The sequence below is a fragment of the Hibiscus syriacus genome, unplaced genomic scaffold (genome assembly GCF_006381635.1).
Source record: "Hibiscus syriacus cultivar Baekdansim isolate YM2019G1 unplaced genomic scaffold, ASM638163v2 tig00005678_pilon, whole genome shotgun sequence".
In the NCBI taxonomy this organism is placed as follows: domain Eukaryota; kingdom Viridiplantae; phylum Streptophyta; class Magnoliopsida; order Malvales; family Malvaceae; genus Hibiscus; species Hibiscus syriacus.
Window position 1 is genome coordinate 192,437 of NW_024062064.1, and position 19,430 is coordinate 211,866.

Consider the following 19,430-nt stretch of genomic DNA (forward strand, 5'->3'; position numbering starts at 1 on the left):
ACTAAAAGGGTCCTCAAATTATCCTTTGTTGGTGCCCTTTGGGCCTGCCAGACCCTCGATCCTTACCCATTATAGGATTAAACGGGTCGAGTTCAATTCGAGAGAATGCATTTCCCCATGTCCAAGCAAGGAAACTCAATGTTTCGCTCGTAAACACGAGGCATATGCACCCCAGAGGTTACTTGCTAAAGCCCATGCGGAGAAAAATAATTTTTCTCATGTAAGCGTAGCGTTCACCCCTACCTATCGAGACAGAACAAAGTTAGAAGGCTATAAATATTCATGGTTTTAGCGTGTGTGAGGGGAAACTCACAATCCTTCGTCTCGACCCAAAAATAATCAGACTAAAAAAAGGTCAGAAATCTGAAATAATGGAAATCACACATTTGTACAACTAATAAATAAATAAAAGATGTATGATGAGATGCAATGCCAACAAAATATAAGGATCAAAATTTAAATATCATTCAAATTTACCGTTTTTAACTAAAGAGATAACGTATAATCGATTACGGCCTGACCCTCTGATGTCCACAACAGAGTCGCCAAGCTGTCGAAACGGTTCGTAAGCCTTTTAAGGCTATGACGAGGAGTGATCCAACTTAATTTTAGAAAAAAATTAGGTTTTAAAAAAATGAATAAATAAATAAATAAATAAATTTGGAGTTGCCATCGACCTTTGGGTTAGGTAGGTTGAATACCTAAAAAATATCCTTTAAAATAATTTTAAGAAAAATAATTTTAAAAGACAAAAACTGATATGTGTTTAACCATAAAATCATTTTGAAAAGGGTTCGGGAGTTGATTATGCGTTGGGAAGGATTAACACCCCCACAACGCCCAAAATTGGTACCTAAGTGATTACACGTTATCTTAATATTTAAATTGGAAAATTTGAATATACATTTAAATTACGATCCTATTAGAACAAAAATTAAAAGGGGTATTATTTTGTACGAACAATTCTCGAAAATACCTTCCTTGTTAGTTAAGAGGCATTTCTATGGATTCTTCATACAAAATAATATTGCCCTAATGTTTAATGAACTACATATATTAAATAAAAATAAAAAAACATCATTGGGGTGTAAAAACATATCTTATATTATTTTGTACGAAAAAATATCGGAAACGAACTTCTGTTTAGTTAAGGTACGTTTCCATAAATTCCTCGTACAACATGTTATCTCAATACAATGTGCCCTTATAATGAAGAGAAACGAACAAGAAATTACATAACCTACCATAAATATAGGAAGCTTAAATGCAAATAATAGAAATCTAAACAAATATGTAAATGGATAACATGAGTGAAAAGATAGTAACTCTCAGGGTTAAACTGTAAAACCAATAAAAATAAACAAAAATATCACAAAATCTAGGCACTGGAATTGTAATAAGACCATCATCAACATTCAAAACTAAAATGGAAATTATTAAAATAGGACACTCGAAATAAAAGGATTCAAAATTCCATTTAGTGACTAAATTGAACAGTTACAAAGTCGGGAGGACTGCAGAAATGGTTTTCCCATGAACCTAAAACGCACAACTCCCCTCCCAAAACGACGTCGTCCAGGCCACAATATATATATCCAAAAAACTGGCCTAAAATGGCCAAGCATCCCATTTCATCAAAACTCTCTTTCTAAAGAGAGAAACTCTCTGCCTTTTCTCTTTCTCTCCTCACCGGGGGAGACCGACAGCCTCCGACCACCACTAATCGGAGCACTCCACCTCCACACACGACGGTCGAAGATATAGAAAACTGACTCAAAACAATGCTCGAACTTCCCTAAACCCAAAAACAAGCACCACTTCACCTAAAACTACCTCTATCGTCCTAGATCTAAAAAATCGAAGGGGTTACCTTTCGTTTTCAACGGCCCCTCCTTTCTCTCTAGTGGTGAGAAGCACGGCTTCGGGTGGTAAGTCTCTCTTTCTTCTCTTTCTGTTTTCTTTTGTCTTTCTTTCTAGAAAAAAAGCTCTTAGTTCTCCCAAATCTCTTCCTTTTTCTTTTTAGGTGTTGATGGTTTTCTTTCTGTTTCCCCTTCTTTTTTGATGGATCTGTCTCTTGCATGTTATATGGAGGGAGAAATCTCTACTTTTTGTGTTTCTTTTGGCTTTTTTCCTCATAGGGGAACAAGCGACTGAGGACAACACCCTGATGGATTCGGTTGTAACGGCAACAGCGCAGAGGGGTAAAGATTTTAACCCCAATGCCTTTTGTCTTCTTTCGGTGACCAACGTAGAATCTTGTAGCGATTGAATACCTTGGGAACTAGTGAGTCAAGTTTGATCAGACGCGTGTAGACTGATCAACGTCCGTGTGTATCTTGTCGAGCGTGCATCTCAAATGATGGACAAATCAACGGTTGGTATCCTCTGGTCAAAGTTGGGTTGTTAGATCGTTGATCGGATCCAACGGTTCAGATGCCTTGACGGTGACGACTGATGCACATTAGGGTAAAACCCTAACTGAGTGTTCAATCTAGATCGTTGTATCTCAACAGATCCAACGATAGATAGGCGGCTGCGCATGGATGCTTGATGTAACTAGGGTTTCCTAAACCCTAAACTTTCTATGTTGTTATTATGGGTTCGGGCCTGATTTAGCTGGGCCACTTGGGGTTTGAGCCCCTTACTTTGGGCTGCTTGTAAAATTTTTGTTTTTGGACCTGTAATAGTTAAATTATATTTTAGTACATTATATATATATATTCGTATAATGATAATAATATACATATTACTATATAACATGCAAACCACACACATAATTTAAATAATTAACCTAATTTTCAAACTAATTAATAATATATAATTATATATGAACCCAATCGAAGCTCGAAAGGAATCCTCTGACAAAATGATCATCTACAGGTTATACTTGGGTTACACAGATATCAGGAACGTACACCTAACTAAAATGATCATCTAGAGTATTTCAGATGAAATCTAGGTCACATAACATCATAACATCATCTAACTAGTATTATGTAGCGGTCCTATTTTTCCAACACATCAAATGCTAGCTTGAATGAATTTTCAAAGCCAGTTGAAATGGGTGCACTGCCGACAATTTTCAAACCGAGCCCATGGTCTTTTCATTTTTCAAGCAAAAGCTCTTTACATTTATAATTCCGAGTTGGGTGTTGGCGATGTATACGGGGAACTAAAGTGTGGGAACCCACACTTGAAGTTCCAATATTTGCCTTCAATAATTCATTTAGAATGTTTGGGTGGCCTCCTTTTATCTGTTTATAGATCTTGTACAATCTGTCAAGGTGCGTACTAGATTCCAAGACATTAAAACCCCGTCTTAAACAAAAACCAGACCAAATACTCACTCATAATCTTTAATTTTTCATGGTCTACTGACACGAGGGACCCTTCGATTCTCAAGGGCAATGACCTCATGATTGTTAGCCATCTAATCATAAAATTTATCTAGTATTTAATCCAATGCGTTCGAATGATAAAATGTATCTATTTATGATTAATGTGTGACAGTGATGTCAATTGTACAAAAAAATCAATCTTACAACTTTGGGATAAGGTTTTAGACGGTCCCATAATGAATAACACCATAATTTTATTGATCGAAGTCGTTTTATTGAAATTTCGTCTACAATTCTATGGTCTAATGAAGTTGCTTGGGTGGTTTCATGGATGAACGAACAGGCAATTAAAAGGGATAAGAAGAAAAAAAAATTCTCTAACATCAATTATAAATATAAATAAAATCAATTACATTATGAACAAGTACAGATTTTACTCCTATATCACATATAACGATCACCACACATTTCCATGATTTAAGGAGGCAGACCCTTCAGTAAAACCTCTTTAATACTCACTTACTAGAAGCTAGCAGAATCAATTATTCTTAATGCATGTACATACACATAATTCATGATAAATCTATATATACATATATTTATATATGTATATGTAATTTTAAGATCCTTAAACAGTTGTTGACAAGGGGATTAGTAGTGACTTGATGAAGATGTTTGTGCTTAGCCTTTGCCTGGGTAAAAAGAGTGACTGTAACATGCTTGAGAAGTCATTTTTGTAGTGTCATCATGTTGCCTTCTACTGCTAGTCTTTCTGTTGAATGAACTGTATCTGCCTTGCCTGTTCTTCCTTCTGGGTTTTGATGCCTTTGGGATGAAAACTCCAGTGCCTTTGCTTTCTCTTCTGCAGATTTGCTCATGGACATATGGAGATTGTGTTACTGGATAATTTGCCCCGGAGAATGTCTGCAATTTTTTTGACAAATACAAACTCAAACACCAGAAATTGAAGGAGATAACATGTTATTTGATGTGAACAAAGGTTTAAAAACCTGGAAAGAAACTGAAGGACACCTTGAAACTTGGTCTTCATCTCCACCATCATCATCGTCCATGATTAGAAGAGAGATCTGTCTGCTTAAGTCTGCAAAAAACAGATCATCTTCAAGCTCAACAGCCAACTCCATTAAAGCTTGTGGGCAAGAGTAAGTTTTTGAGTGTGGGTTTTATTTAGGCAAGATACCAAGAAAGGAATCCTTTAGTTTCTAAATATAAATAAAAGGAAGTGGAAAATGAGATGGGGTTAAGTAGGGGAAGAAATGCATGTGGGATGATGGGGGTCTTAAATGGTAGTTAGCCAATCTGGCTCAAGTCCCCACAAGAATCATGAAGCAATGTTATGATGTTATCCAGTAGGAAGAAAGGGATAAAGGAGTAGCAGCAAGCAAAGTGATAATATCCTTGGGTGTAACATGGTCAGCCCCACTTCCTTTATCCTTTTCAACATCTCTAAGGAAACAAGGAATGGCTCGATTCATAGTCCCCCAATCTCTCAAAATGCACTACTTGCACCCCAATTGAATGAACCCTCCACACTTAACTGGTATCTAGCTAGCTAGATACTGCTGTCTTTTTTTGTCAAGGCTTAAGCAACAGGACAGTCAAACTTGGTCATCACAGGATCTAAGAACTTGTTGTGGGGCATATGGCTTTAATTTCTTTAGAATTTGAGGGTTGAGACTTGTTTTTTCCAGCTCCACACAATTTGAAGGGTGGTGTGTCAATGCAAGTAGCTTGTTGTAGTGTACAGGTTCATCATTCAAGTTGCCAGTAAATTGTTTTTAAAGTCTTGACATTGATTGATCATTTCATTGTCATCTTCTTCTTTTTTAATCTTACTTGCATAATTTGTATTTTCAATCGATTATAGAATCATTTGAAACGAAGATGATGGGTTAGCTTGAGTTTGAAGAGTTTGTTTAAGAAGTGTAATGAGAATATAATACAAGAACTTTTAAATAATTCGACATTGTTTTAGTGAGAAAACATAGTTTCAGAACCTTTAAATAATTTTAAATTGTTGTAACCAAAGGGTAAATATACATTTTGGTACTTCAATTTATCTTTAACGTTTAATTTGATATTTAACTCTTCTTTTATTCGGTTAAGTACTTGAACTTGAGTTTAAAGTTCAATTTAGTATGCAAAGTTGTTTTGCTCTAAGTAGGTATACGAAGTTGAATTTTTTTTTCCAAATTGATATTAACAGTAAATGCTTTATTCCAATCATAAAGTTAAATTCAAGTATAAAAGAAAAAAGTCAAGTTCAAGTATCTAATTGGACCAATAGAAAACTAAGGTAGCAAATTGAATATTAAGACTAAGTCCAAATATTTAATGGAATAATAAAAAAAAAGCTTCCGTGCAATATGCATATTTAACCTAAAAAAGTGTAGTAAGAACACCCCAAGTTGAAGGGAGCTTTGTTGGAAGGTCTTCAATACTAAAACTTCTAATAGTGTACTACAATTTCTATGAGAATATTATTAGCTATTTTAGTCTGTTTATAAATTTTTTTATAATTATTAAAAATTTTATACTTCGATACATCTTTCGATAAATCATATAAATTATGGTAGGTGTTACATATTTTAACAAAGCGTTGAACATTTTTTGGTAAATAATTAAATTTTAGATGGATAACATATTTGGTCAATTAAAATCTCATTAGTATTAATTAAACATAAAATATCGATCGAACGTTCATCATACATTGTAATATAATACTAAATTTCTTATGGATACTTAACAATAAATGACCATAAGATAAATAAAATCTAAAGTTAGACATAATTTAAAAAAATCAAACTGAAAGCACAAAAATAAGTAAATAATCAAATAGATAATTTATTCTTAAAATTTGTTTAGACTTGAGATAGTTCATAGTATTGCATCCGCGAGAACTCTTCATCAAACTTAATATGGAAAGGAAGTACTTGAGTTACGAGTGTGATTTTGGTCCACACGCTTTGCTGGGTGGCTATTGGCTAAGGGACATGCCCAACCCCCATCGGCAGAATATTATGGACCTTGGACCCTTCTTCAAAACCCTTTTTTTTCAACCATAATAATGAATTTACCATCATTCTTTTTTGAATTTTTGTTTATTTATAGCATTGAATGTAGTTAATCAACCTTTTGAAGTCGGTGGTGGTGACTTGGTGGCAAGCAAATGTGAATTATTTCCTTCTATTTTCCGTACCCGCAGCAGCATACATTTATAACTGGGTTTTCTGCTGCAAAAAGATTGCTTTTTTGGATTTGGTTAATTGAACCATGCAGGGAAGCAAAAGTAAAGTTGACACTTCAAACTTTATTATTCCAACTTACGAAAAACCCAAGATGTTGAAGGGCTAGTTCTGAGTTTGAAAGTTAGGTCCTTTAATAATAAAAAAGAGAGTAAAGAAAATGCACATTTGTACCTAATAGTACTTTTATAGGAACATAACTCTTAGTATTTTCCGAAGATGTGTTGGAATTAGTATATTGTAGGAAGGTGTGAGCACCATTTTTTGGAAAATGTTGGTTATTTATAGAAAAATTTAAGGGAAAATCACACAGAGATCCCCCAATGTTTCTTGTGTTTTTGCAAAATAGCCACTAGAAGGTACTGTTTTCATAATTTTTCCATTTCTGTTTGTGTTTTGTATTTTTTGGTATATTTATTGTTCGGTCCCCGTAACCCACATGTGTTTTTATAAAATGATCACTTGTAAGGACTTTTTTGTGATTTACCCATTTTATGCATGATATTTATTTTTAGGGTTATTTTTCTTTTAGTCCTTGTATGTTTAGCATTTTTTTATTTTAGTCCCTAATCTATTTATTTTTATTTTGTTTCGATTTAGCCTTCAAATTTTGATTTGTTTTAATTTTGCCCTTGTTGCATGCCAAATTTATTTTTTTTGAGCTTGGTAATTTAATATTTTTGCGATTAGGTCCTTATTTTATGTTTTTTATTTTTATTTTATGTTTTTTACCCTTTTTATTTTTTATTATTGTAATTTTATTTTTTAAATTAGGTTTGTTAATTGCTTTGATTATTCCATAGTTTAATTCTTAGATTTAATTTTAAATTAGAATAACACTCCAATCGAACTTACAAGTTAGGATGTCACTCTAGTTTAATTAAGGAGCAATTCGAGTCGAGTTTTCGCATAAGATGCCCGATTACTCAAATCGATTGCTCAACTTTTAAAATTTATTAATAAATAATTTTTTTCAAAAAAATACTTTAAGTTTAATAATTAGGTTTTAATTAGTCCTCAACTTTATAAATTATCAATTTAGGTCCTTAATCTTTTAAATCTTTTAGAAATTGATATTTTTAGAACTTGACCTTTCTAGTCCCCAAATTTCGATTAGAGCCTTAATATTGACATATTTAAATAGGTTAAATAAAGCCTCCACATTTAGTTAGATTTCAATCTAGTCATTTAATTTAAGGAATAATTCGAGTTGGCCCTCGCCTAAATGCTCAAGGGACCATCTCGATTATTCGATCCGAGAATTGATTAAAATCAAATAGGGTTAATAATAGAGCCTACATTTAGGTTTAATCCCTTAGTTTTTTAATTATCATAATTTGACACTTTAAGGCAGAAAAAGCCTTAATTTACTTTTAGTTTAATTAGGATAAATAAAATTTGTTTGATCATTTTTTATTTTTAACCCTAAGACAATGTTCACTTATTAGGGAATTAATGGTATATCTCCCACAAGTATGCTCAAGGGGTGACTACTGGTGATTCCCGAAATAGGTCGACATCATTTTCAAAGATCACAGCATGGTTTTCTAAAAATGAGGCAATATTCGGTTATTAAGCACAATAGCTGATTTCCCGCATATACACTTGCGAGCGAATGTTATCGGTCTCAATAATCGAACACCCTTTTCAACTTTGTATCTGTAACGATTTTCAAATTAAATAAAGATCGAACTCAAAATTTTTTATTTTAAATATAGGGTAATCAACTAGGTACTAATTTTTGGGTGCTTGTGGGGTGCTAATCCTTCCCCATGCGTAACTGACTCCCGAACCCGATTTCTAAATTTTCGCAAACCTTAAAACTCAGTATTTTGATAAAAATAAAATATTTTATTAAAATCACCCGGTTTTCACGATGTCCCAATCGCACCTTAAATGATTGGTGGCGACTCCTCACATTTAGAAAATTCATTTTCAAAGAGAAAACCCCGAGTCGATATCGGTCTTTTCCCCACCCAGGCGAAAAACAGTGTCGACAGCTTGGCGACTCCACTGTGGATGTTTTGCTTTTAAAAAAAACTTGAGAGTCGTGCCACGAGTTGGTTACCCTATATTTAGGATTTTGGGAAATTATGAGTTTGATATTGTTTTAATTTATAGTTCGTTATGTTATTTCAAATAAAAAAGATTTTCTCTCTGGTCAATGCTTACACTTTTGTGAATTTATTTAAGATTGTTGCATATCATATCTCTAAACCCGAGTTCGAACCTGGTTTACCTAAGTAGGGAGAAACGTCACACCTCATGAGGAGCATTGAGCTTCCTTGTGTGGGTCTGATAAAGTATCTCTAGAAAACTTCTAAGTTGCCTACCCGGATATCAGATCCAAGGAACGCTTTTAGTGGTGTGATCCCCTGAGCCGAATCCGATTCGCAAGTCTGTAATGGGTCGGAATTAGAGTCAACCTTAGCAGGTTGTAAAGATGGCTCGGGAACCTTTGCTAGAACACAACCTCATGTAGAGAATTTAGTAAGTATACCCCGCTAGAGCCATATGGATAACCTAGGAGAACTATAACACATGCAGTTAGGACTATTACTTTTCTTTGTATGTTTTTTTCAGTTTCAACTTTGAGTGGAATTTTTTTTATTTTTCCTAAGATTACATTTCTTTGACTAATCATTTCAACTGACTTGATTCTTTTTGTTTCTACTAACATTGATTTCCTTTTGTCTGGTGTTGTTGTATTTTTGCATGAACATGACATATCATTCAAAGGTATCGATCCCTTAAATAAGTGATCGTTTAAAAGGCTCTTGAAAAACAATGCCCACAACAATACCTTTAATTGGGATCGAAAAAGTTTCAGAGTCTACATACTAAGGAGACAAGCCAGACATCTACCTGCTGAGATAACAGTTGGACTCGAGACGATTTAACGTTGAACCCAACAGTTGAAGATCACGAACTAGCTCGAAAGACTTCTGAAAGTAGGAGATGGAGTATAAGCTTTGAAGACGATGCAGTACTCAGATGCTCGTATGAGCTAGACAACTTACAGATGGACCAAATTTTCACTTCCCCAGTGTACCGACACATTGTCGGTTTTTCAAGAATTGTTCAAGGAACAGTTATTTTTGGGATCAATTCCTTGTTGCATTTGCATTTTGCATTTTCATGTGCATCTTTGCATTAACACATATACATTATACATTACATGGTATACATTATATCTCAACGTGCATTAATAACAGGTCCTGAGAGTAACTCGCGGAGAATCTTGTGATAAAATTTTTGAGGTAATATGAAGTCACCCCATTCATACCAAAAAATATTGAGAGCTATGGACGTGATGTTATCGTCGTCTGAAGTTCAAGGCGCATCACTAAGAATTGTGGAGCATTGAAGTGTAAGGTTCAAAATTTAATCGATTTGGGGGCATGGACATTAGATAAATGAAGGGGCATTATGATGCAAACCAAGAAAAATCATTGCAGCCACCAGGAACTTCTGATGCACTCGCATGTTGTCTTGTTTGAATTTCTTTTCTTTTTTTTCATTAAAAGGTTTGTAAGTCACTTGACAATCAAACATTTTCAATAAAATGCTACCTTATGAGATTATGAGCAATGAGTAATTTTCAAACTCAAAATTCTTTATTTATCCACTGGATTAAAAGCTCTTTCAAAAAATTAGAGTCGTAGATCTTTGACAAAATAAGAAGATTGAAAAATGATAAAACAAGGACACTTGACCTTACCCCAGATGATACATTCAAACACCATACTCTTCTCTTGCAGAGACCAATATAGCCTTCTCCTCTTATGAGGAAATGATCAAGAGGCTTGGTATTCAGGTATGAATAGGAGCGGACAACATGGGGCATCTCTTGTGTATGACATTGTAAAACTGCCTAGACTACACTTCTATTGAAGACGTTCAATGATGATCCTAATCTTCGCAAATATAATAGTGGAGTAGACAGATTTAGTTTAGGTCAGTTGTTTGGGAACTAAACTCTAAATGTGGGATTTCCTGACCATCAAAGACACCTAGACTATAACAGGTTCTTCTCAATGAGCTTAAGAAATTCTAAGTCTGAATACTCAAGAGGTTAATAAATTATTACTATAGATTATACAATAAAGCTGAGTTATTCCGCTAAAGCAATTAGTTATAGAAACAAATCAAAAGCCCTTTATGAATAGATTGTATCCGAACTATGACATTACTCGGATACTCGACAGTTCGGTGTTTGCTCCACTGCAATTGTCAAGTCGAAGATCTTGAGATGAGACATACCCTTCAACTAGCCCAATGAAGGCGATTAAAATATAAACAATAAAGCTGAATTTAGCTAGCCAAACAATGGAAAATTAAATCAAGTTGATCTAAAAATGAGTTCATATGAAAATAGACTAAGGGAGTTGAGGAACACTGTTATAGTCGACTTCACACAAGCACTCAGGAATTTTATATTTAGATTGATGTCCATGAACTACCTCTACTAAAGGAAGTCTATGAAACTTGAACAAATGAAAGATTTCAGAGAACCGAAATAGAAGTGTTCTAGAAAGTCTAGTGATTAATTATGCTAGTTGCGTCATTTTGTTCGCATCTGATTAAAATGTCAAGCCAAAGAAGAGGGGCATGTCGTAAGGTTCATAGCGACCGGAAAATAAATAACATTTCGATGACTCAAACCTTAGAAACTTTAAAAAGCTAGCCTAAAACAACCCATCAATTTTGAAACTTGTCAAAGAGGTATAACTTTGAAAGATTAAAAGAGTTGTTCATTCTTTTGATATTTAGTGAACTCATGTTTTGTGATTTGCTCCAATTGTGAGACTAAAAGAATGACATTTTTCTTAAACGAACTTTTTGAAAATAAAAAAAAAAACATTTTCAAACAAGACAATCTCTCTGAAGAGTTTAGATTGGAAATTGACAGAAGTCCTTCAAACCTAGAAGCTCAGAATCAGAAGTTGGGGCAATGAATTTGAGTGTTAAAGAGCAAGAAAAGTAGATTTTTACAGAAAGGTGCAATGGTACACCTTGGTGTGAGACGAGAATAAAGACGAAAAGATCAAGAAGAGAACCAAGATTGGATGAACACCTTTTCACTACTATTAATCAAGAAAAAACATACATTACACATGCATGAATTTTCATCTTTGCATCAAACATCCATCACCTTATGCAATGAAAACTTTAATTTTCCCTCTCACAAGGGTACCATTAAAATTTCTCTTGAAATCCTGTCTTTTTCAAAGACATTTCTCTTCTCATGAGGACATTCAAGATAGTTGCATTCAGTTATATTACAGATTTTTCAAGAAAAGAAGAGAAGACAAAGACATAATTCAAGCCTTGAATGAAGGGAATTATATTTCGAGTGGCAAAACCTCAAGAATTCAGGAACCCAATCCAAGAAGAATCATTACTTTTATGTGGGGGCACATTACCCAAACAACATGATGTTTTCAAAAGAATTTTTAAAGAAACTAAGCATGATCTTCAGGGGTTTCTTGATGATTATTTCTGATGAATTTAAAAAAAACTAAGCCTAATTTTTAGGGATTTCTTGATGTTTTTAAATGAGTTTTTAGAAACTAAACCTAATTTTTAGGGGTTTCTTGATGATAATTGAAAACGAAAGATTTAAGAAACTAAACTAGATTTTTAAGGGTTTCATTATGAGTAAGTCATTCGAGCCATCAGTAAGTTTTTCTAGCATGATGCTTAAATTCTTCGGGTCATCTATAAGTCTTTCGAGCAAGATGATAAGTCCTTCGGGCCATCCATAAGATCTTCGGGCAGGATGTTTTCAACATTTCCTTTGCTCGATTCATAGCATTTCGAATCAGCGACGCCTCACTTAAGGGATCAACATCTCGCTTGAGATAGTTTCACTCGAAACAGAAGGTTTTATCTCGCTTGAGATAGTTTCACTCGAAATAGAAGATTTTTATAGTTTCACTCGAAATAGAAGATTTTAATCTCGCTTGAGATAACTTCACTCGAAACATAAATTTTTTCTCACTTGAGATTGTTTTTCTTAAAACGAACAACGCCCCACCAGAGGGGATAACATTTCCTTTGCTCGATCATGACATTTCGAATTAGAGACACTTCACTTGAGGGATCAACATCTCGCTTGAGATAGTTTCACTCGAAACAGAAGATTTTATCTCGCTTGATATAGTTTCACTCGAAACAAATGATTTATCTCACTTGAGATTGTTTTTCTTAAAACGAACAACGCCCCACCAGAGGGGTTAACATTTCCTATTGCTCGATTCACAACACTTCGAATCAGTAACGCCCTACCAGAGGGGATAATATTTCCTTTGCTCGATTCACGACATTTCGAATCATCGATGCCTCACTTGAGGGATCAACATCTCGCTTGAGATAGTTTCACTCAAAACAGAAGATTTTATCTCGCTCGGGATAGTTTCACTCGAAACAGAAGACTTTATCTCGCTTGAGATAGTTTCACTCGAAACAGAAGACTTTATCTCGCTTGAGATAGTTTCACTCGAAACAAACGATTTTTATTTCGCTTGAGATAGTTTCACTCGAAACAGAAGATTTTCTCACTTGAGATTGTTTTTCTTAAAACAAACAACGGCCCAATAGAACAGTTAACATTTTCTTTGCTAGATTCACAACACTTCGAATCATCAATGCCCCAAAAGAGGGGTCAATATTTTCTTTGCTAGATTCACAACACTTCGAATCATCAATGTCTCACCAGAGGGGTTAATATTTCATTTTCTCGATTCACAACACTTCAAATCAGCAACGCTCAATCGAGGGATCAACAATTCCAGTGGAAAGATCATGATAAGAAGAACTCGTAGATTGAAGAACTAAAGATGGAGACTCAACCAAGAGAACGAAGCAAAGATGACATCGTTTACAACAAATACTCGACAATTTCACAGAAAGAGATGAATTAACATTCCCAGCGAAGAGTTCACAGCTTAACAAGAAGAGACCAAGACGAAAAATGGTGCTTTATTATCTTTGCTCCATTCCCGTTTCACGGCAATGAGCAAAGAGGGGCAGCTGTGAGCACCATTTTTTGGATTTTTACAACCAACCTAAGGCCCCAAACCAAGACCCAAAATCAAACCCTTTACAGATATAACCCAAACCCGACCCGATAACCGCCCAATCACCCAACCAAAGGGCACCTTAACTCCACCCAACCAAAGGCCACCCCTCTTTACAAGCACGCCATCTCCACTCCAACTCCACACAAGGCAACAAAAACAATCATCATTTTTCTCTATAAAATGGGAATTAAAACCTTAAGCAATACATTGTAATGGGGGATTCCATTTTCAAAAATCAATAAAAAGCAGAAGAAAAAACAGTTCAAAGGTTTTTTATTGCTGGTATTTTTTATTTTTTTATAAAATTTCAAAAACACGAAAAATAAAGAGAATGAGAGGGGCTACCTTCGGTCGGAGACTCACCGGTGGTCGGGGTATCCGTTGCCCAATCTAAACGGTGAATATACGCGTAGTGGTGAGGAGAACAACATATATGGAAACGGCAACGATCCGACGACGGACGCGGAGATCGGAACACCAAAAGCTAAAAGATTGTCGGCCATTTTCATGATGGTAGACGCCATATCTCGTAATCCCGGGTCTAAATGGGTGACGAGGAGGTCGAGATGAACCTCCTAGTGATTTTTGCTGGCTAACGTCCACCAGTGGTGCGATGGCCGGCAATGACTAGGACTGCGGCTGGAGGAGGAACGACCACTGGCGACGACCGGTTTCTAGAGATAGAGTCTCTCCTCTCTCTCTAAAAAATTTAAAAACAAACAAAAGGAAAAGAGGAAAATGTTTGTTATTTATAGAAAATTTTATGGGAAATCACATAGAGGTCCCCCAACATTTCCCATGTTTATGCAAAATAACCACTGGAAGGGACTGTTTTCATAATTTTTTCCATTTCTATTTGTGTTTTGTAATTTTTGGTATATTTACTGTTGGGTCCCCCTAACCCACCCATGTTTTTACAAAATGATCACCTGTAGGGACTATTTTTATGATTTACCCATTTTATGTATGATATTATTTTTAGAGTTATTTTCCTTTTAGTCCTTGTATGTTTAACGTGTTTTTGTATTTGAGTCCATAAACATATCCTAATATGTTTATTTTTATTTTGTTTCGATTTAGCCTTCAAATTTTGATTTATTTTAATTTAGCCCTTGTTGCATGCCTAATTTATTTGTTTTGAGCTTGGTAATTTAATATTTTTGCAATTAGGTCCTTATATTTATGTTTTTTATTTTTATTTTATGTTGTTTTTTTACTTTTTTATTATTGTAATTTTATTTTTTTTAAATTAGGTTTTTTAATTGCTTTGATTAATACTCCAATCGAACTTAGAAGTTAGGATGACACTCTAGTGTAATTAGGGACCAATTTGAGTCGAGTTTTCGTATAAGATTCCCTATTACTCGAATAGATTGTTCGACTTTTAAAATTTATTAATATATAATAATTTTCTAAAAATACTTTAAGTTTAATAATTTAGATAATAATTAGGTTTTTAAGTAGTCCTCAACTTTAGAAATTATCAATTTAGGTCCTTAATCTTTTAAATCTTTTAGAAATCAATATTTTTAGAACTTGACCTTTCTAGTCCTCGAATTTCGATTAGAGCCTTAATATTGACATAATTAAATAGGTTAAATAGAGCCTTCACTTTTAGTTAGATTTCAAACTAGTCTTTTAATTTAGGGAATAATTCGAGTTAGCCCTCGCCTTAATGCTCAAGGGACCATCTCGGTTTTTTGATCTGAGAATTGATTAAAATCAAATAGGGTTAATATTAGAGCCTACATTTAGGTCTAATCCCTAGGTTCCTTAATTTTCATAATTTTACACTTTAAGCCAGAAAAAACCTTAATTTACTTTTATTTTAATTAGGATAAATAAAATTTGTTTAATCGCATTTTATTTTTAACCCTAAGACAATGTTCACTTATTGGGGAATTAATGATATATCTCCCGCAAGTATGCTCAGGGGGTGACTACTGGTGATTCCCGAAATAGGTCGACATCCTTTTCAAAAACTGCATCATGATTTTCTAAAAATGAGGCAATATTCGGTTATTAGGCATTGTAGACCCCGGATTTTGTCCTCATCCCAGCATTACACCAAGCTTCCACTAATGCATGTTTCCTGCCAACTCACAAGGATAAAAATGCATGTAAGATCTGATCTAAAGCATGGTCGTACCAAGTTACTATTTTTTATGTAAAACTATGTAAAATAAGGGCTATAAATAGCCAAATGAAAATGTAAGAAAAAGAGGAGGAAGGGAAACAATTGTAAAGGGAGGTTCCTCTCGGTTTTTCAGGAGAATTTTCAGCAATAAAATACAGAGAAAAAAGAATTTTCCAGCAATCCGACTATCTGAGTCTAAAATCAAAAGCAAATAGTTCAAGGTATTCTAGTTGTTTTTTATGCTTTGTTTACTTGTCCAATTCTTGGAATGTAATTAGAAACAGAATAAGTCGAAGCTAAATTCTAGGCCCACACGAAAGGCAGTTGCGACAGACATAATAGCTGATCTCCCGCATTTACGCTTGGGAGCGAATGTTATCGGTCTCAATAAACGAATATTCTTTTCAACTTTGCATCTGTAACGATTTTCAAATTAAATAAAGATCGAACTCAAAATTTCCGATTTTAAATATAGGGTAATCAAATATGTATCAATTTTTTTGCGCTTGTGGGAGTGTTAATCCTTCCCCACACGTATGTGACTCCCGAACCCGATTTTTGAATTTTCGCAGACTTTAAAACTCGATATTTTGATAAAAATAAATTGTTTTATTAAAATCACCTTATTTTCACGGTGTCCCAATCGCACATTAAATGATTGGTGACGACTCCTCAAATTTAGAAAATTCATTTTCAAAGAGAAAACCCTCGAGTCGGTATCTATCTTTTTCCCGCCCAGGCGAAAAACGGTGTCGACAGAAAGCAAACTGTTAGATGCAAATTGCTACTGTTTTCTTGACAAGTGAAAGATGCAGCAAAAGAAGATTGTCCAAGACCTTCATCTGGACAAATGTATGGGATCAAGAGAAATATGTTCAAGACCTAATCACTAAACAAAATTAGGGCACTTATAACATCTTGGACCTTCATCTGGACAAATGTATGGGGATCAAGAGAAATATGTTCAAGACCTAACCACTAAACAAAATTAGGGAACTTATAACATCGCTGACAGATAACAATTATTATGTTAAATAACACAACGAATGCTTGTCCCTCAAATAAACTCCATTTTTATATTTTGTGAAGCAGCCACCTGATCTTTCTTACATGTCTCCTCAGCTTATGAATCTATTGATAGATTTTACTTGAAAAACAAAACATTCATTCAAATTATACATCATAGAATCCAAGAAAAGTGGAAGCTCAGATACATGAAACCATCACCAGGTTTGATTAGCATAAATTATCTTCCATAATCTGAAAAATCCAAGTGGTGATAAAGCGGAAGAGGCAGCAGAGGAATAGAATAGAGATGAGAAAACAAAAACACAAGGTTAAAGAACGAGGGTGCTCTCTAACTACATCGACATAGCTCGGACTCTAGCTTTAAAATCATCTTCAAGCCAGCCTTAAACCCTAAAACTTAGGCCTTGACGCAACAGCTGAAGTAGTTGAGGATTCTCCTTCTTGTCTGTCAAGAAAATCAAAACATATGTCCATATATTAGTCATCGAATTCTTACAGTAAGCACATTTCTATTCACGCATCTTTATCATGCAGTCACAGATATAACCCCATTAAAAACATTCACATGTATTTTTTTTCTAGACGACATATAATTTCTGTCACAAGAGAAACAGGAACCATAGGCTCCTAAAGGCATGCTCATCATAGAATTTGTCAAAGTATGAAAAGTATACAATCAGAAATCAACACCAAATAAACAATAATATCAATACACAATCTTCAACGCTCTTATCTTTAATTCATTGACCAAAAAGATAGAAGAATTAGAAAATAACTCCTACAACTATATGGGGCTTAAAAACTACAAAACATCAAAGAAAAGATTAACTGATCCAGCTAAGCAACTTCCCCACCAGAACTAGCACATGCATACCACCAAAGTTTATATCTTTATACTCCGCTATTTAAAGCTACCAACCAAAACTAGGTATCTATATTTAGAGTGCATCATCTGATAAAATAATTCGAAAAATAGAGTTGAAGGGGGAATCTTACAGATGGAGAGTGATGGTTTTGCGGGTAATTGTGGTGATCATCGCTAGGAGTGGTGCTAACGGTGGTGGCGGTTGGGTTAATGAAGTCTTCTTCATTTCCAAGACTGGCTCTTGAAACATCCCTCTTGTTTTGCTTCCTCATTTCCCTGACCTTTGAGAAGTCGTGAGAGTAATCTGGCAGCTTCCCCTTTTGGTCCCAGTCCCCAAATTGAGGTACTGACAGCCATGGAGTATTTTTCTGCATCAATTTTAACACCCCAATAACCCAATATTAGCAATTAGCAAAGCTATATCAGTGCTTGTTTTCATTAGAACAGAGTAAGCCAACAATCTCATTAACTACAATGCATTCAAGAATACAATGGAACGAGTTGTTCCCTCTCGAATTCGACTGAAACAATGCTCAAAGAGAATATTATTTGAATATGAAATTCTTTGTCTAAGACAGGGAATATAAAGATGCCATTTGAGTTTTTATTTCACAAAGTCCATGGCTTTGTGAGCTGTCAAACTGCAATCAATCATAAATTTTGGCCTCAAATTTGATGCAAACACGGTAAACCCTAAAACTGATTATATAATAAAACATCATTGTTGGTTCAATTCAATAGCTGAAATTCCAAATTCATAATCCACTGCTACTTTTTAATTTTATAGAACTGAAAATATTCTGAACAATAACACCTATGTTGCTTTGTTCTATGTATAATACTGCATAGATAAAAGTAGATAGCACATTATTAAAAAAAGACCAGAGATATGTTTTCCTTGTTCTTTTCCAACACTTTTAAGATTATCGATGTTTCTTCAGTATAAAGGACATGAAGCCCCCAAATACCAGAAAAAAAAAACATATTTGGAAAAATAAATTCACTACTTCATACTTTGAAATTGTAAAATTAAAATACTTTTCATCAATCAATGGACTTGTAAATACTGAACTCCGCAAAAAAGATAAACTGGTTTGGCTGCAAATAAACTTCAAACAATTACTACAAGTTTATAGCAACTGAACTTTCTCAAAAAGCAGCTGCATAATCAAGAGAGTTAAAAGCCCAAGCGGAAACCAAAGAACTCGCCTCCTTGCGATCTTCCATTCTTGCTACCAACAGAACAAAAACGATCTTCCCAAAGTTGTAAAGAGCAATTATATTAATCTAAAGGTCAACTGCTAAAGTGAAAGAGAAGGGGGAAAGGGGGTTTATTAGAGAGAATGTATGGGGATTGATAGAGCTCTTACATATATAAATACAGCAAAATGACAGCAACGATTTTAGGGACTTTGATTGCAACACGAATAAGCACGTAGTGAAAATGATCAGTCTCCTGACTTACCCCATTTTAAAAGAATGTGTATATCTGTCTACCTAAAAAAACTATATGTGTATATATATTTTGTTTAGGGTAAATTATAACATTTATCATACAATTATCTTCTCAGTCCTATTTTAGTCACTAAAATTTAAAAAGGTTTAATTTAATCACTCTCACTTATATTTTGAATTGTTCTTATTTTAATCACTCTCACTTATATTTTTATATATTATCTTAATATCTTTTTCTACATAATATTATAATAA

The 19,430-nt window shown here is 34.3% G+C and overlaps 2 protein-coding genes and 1 long non-coding RNA gene across 3 annotated transcripts; 1 reads left to right on the forward strand and 2 right to left on the reverse strand.

Annotated features, from left to right (window-relative positions):
• Window positions 1–3,988: 3,988 nt before the first annotated feature.
• On the reverse strand, window positions 3,989–4,559 carry LOC120199849. The gene is made up of 3 exons (XM_039200844.1): window positions 4,515–4,559; window positions 4,349–4,476; window positions 3,989–4,262 (listed from the first exon to the last, which is right to left on the reverse strand). Coding segments are annotated over exons 1-3 (372 nt in total). The 5' UTR covers window positions 4,516–4,559; the 3' UTR covers window positions 3,989–4,019.
• A 12,409-nt stretch (window positions 4,560–16,968) lies between these two features.
• Window positions 16,969–19,069, reverse strand: LOC120199860. Its single transcript, XM_039200851.1, has 3 exons — window positions 18,930–19,069; window positions 17,852–18,088; window positions 16,969–17,300 (listed from the first exon to the last, which is right to left on the reverse strand). Exons 1-3 carry the CDS (start codon window positions 18,945–18,947, stop codon window positions 17,253–17,255), a joined length of 303 nt encoding a protein of 100 aa, XP_039056782.1. The 5' UTR covers window positions 18,948–19,069; the 3' UTR covers window positions 16,969–17,252.
• LOC120199861 lies at window positions 17,299–17,562 on the forward strand. Its single transcript, XR_005523488.1, has 2 exons — window positions 17,299–17,388; window positions 17,438–17,562. It is a non-coding gene; the product is annotated as an uncharacterized LOC120199861 (long non-coding RNA).
• Window positions 19,070–19,430: the final 361 nt, after the last annotated feature.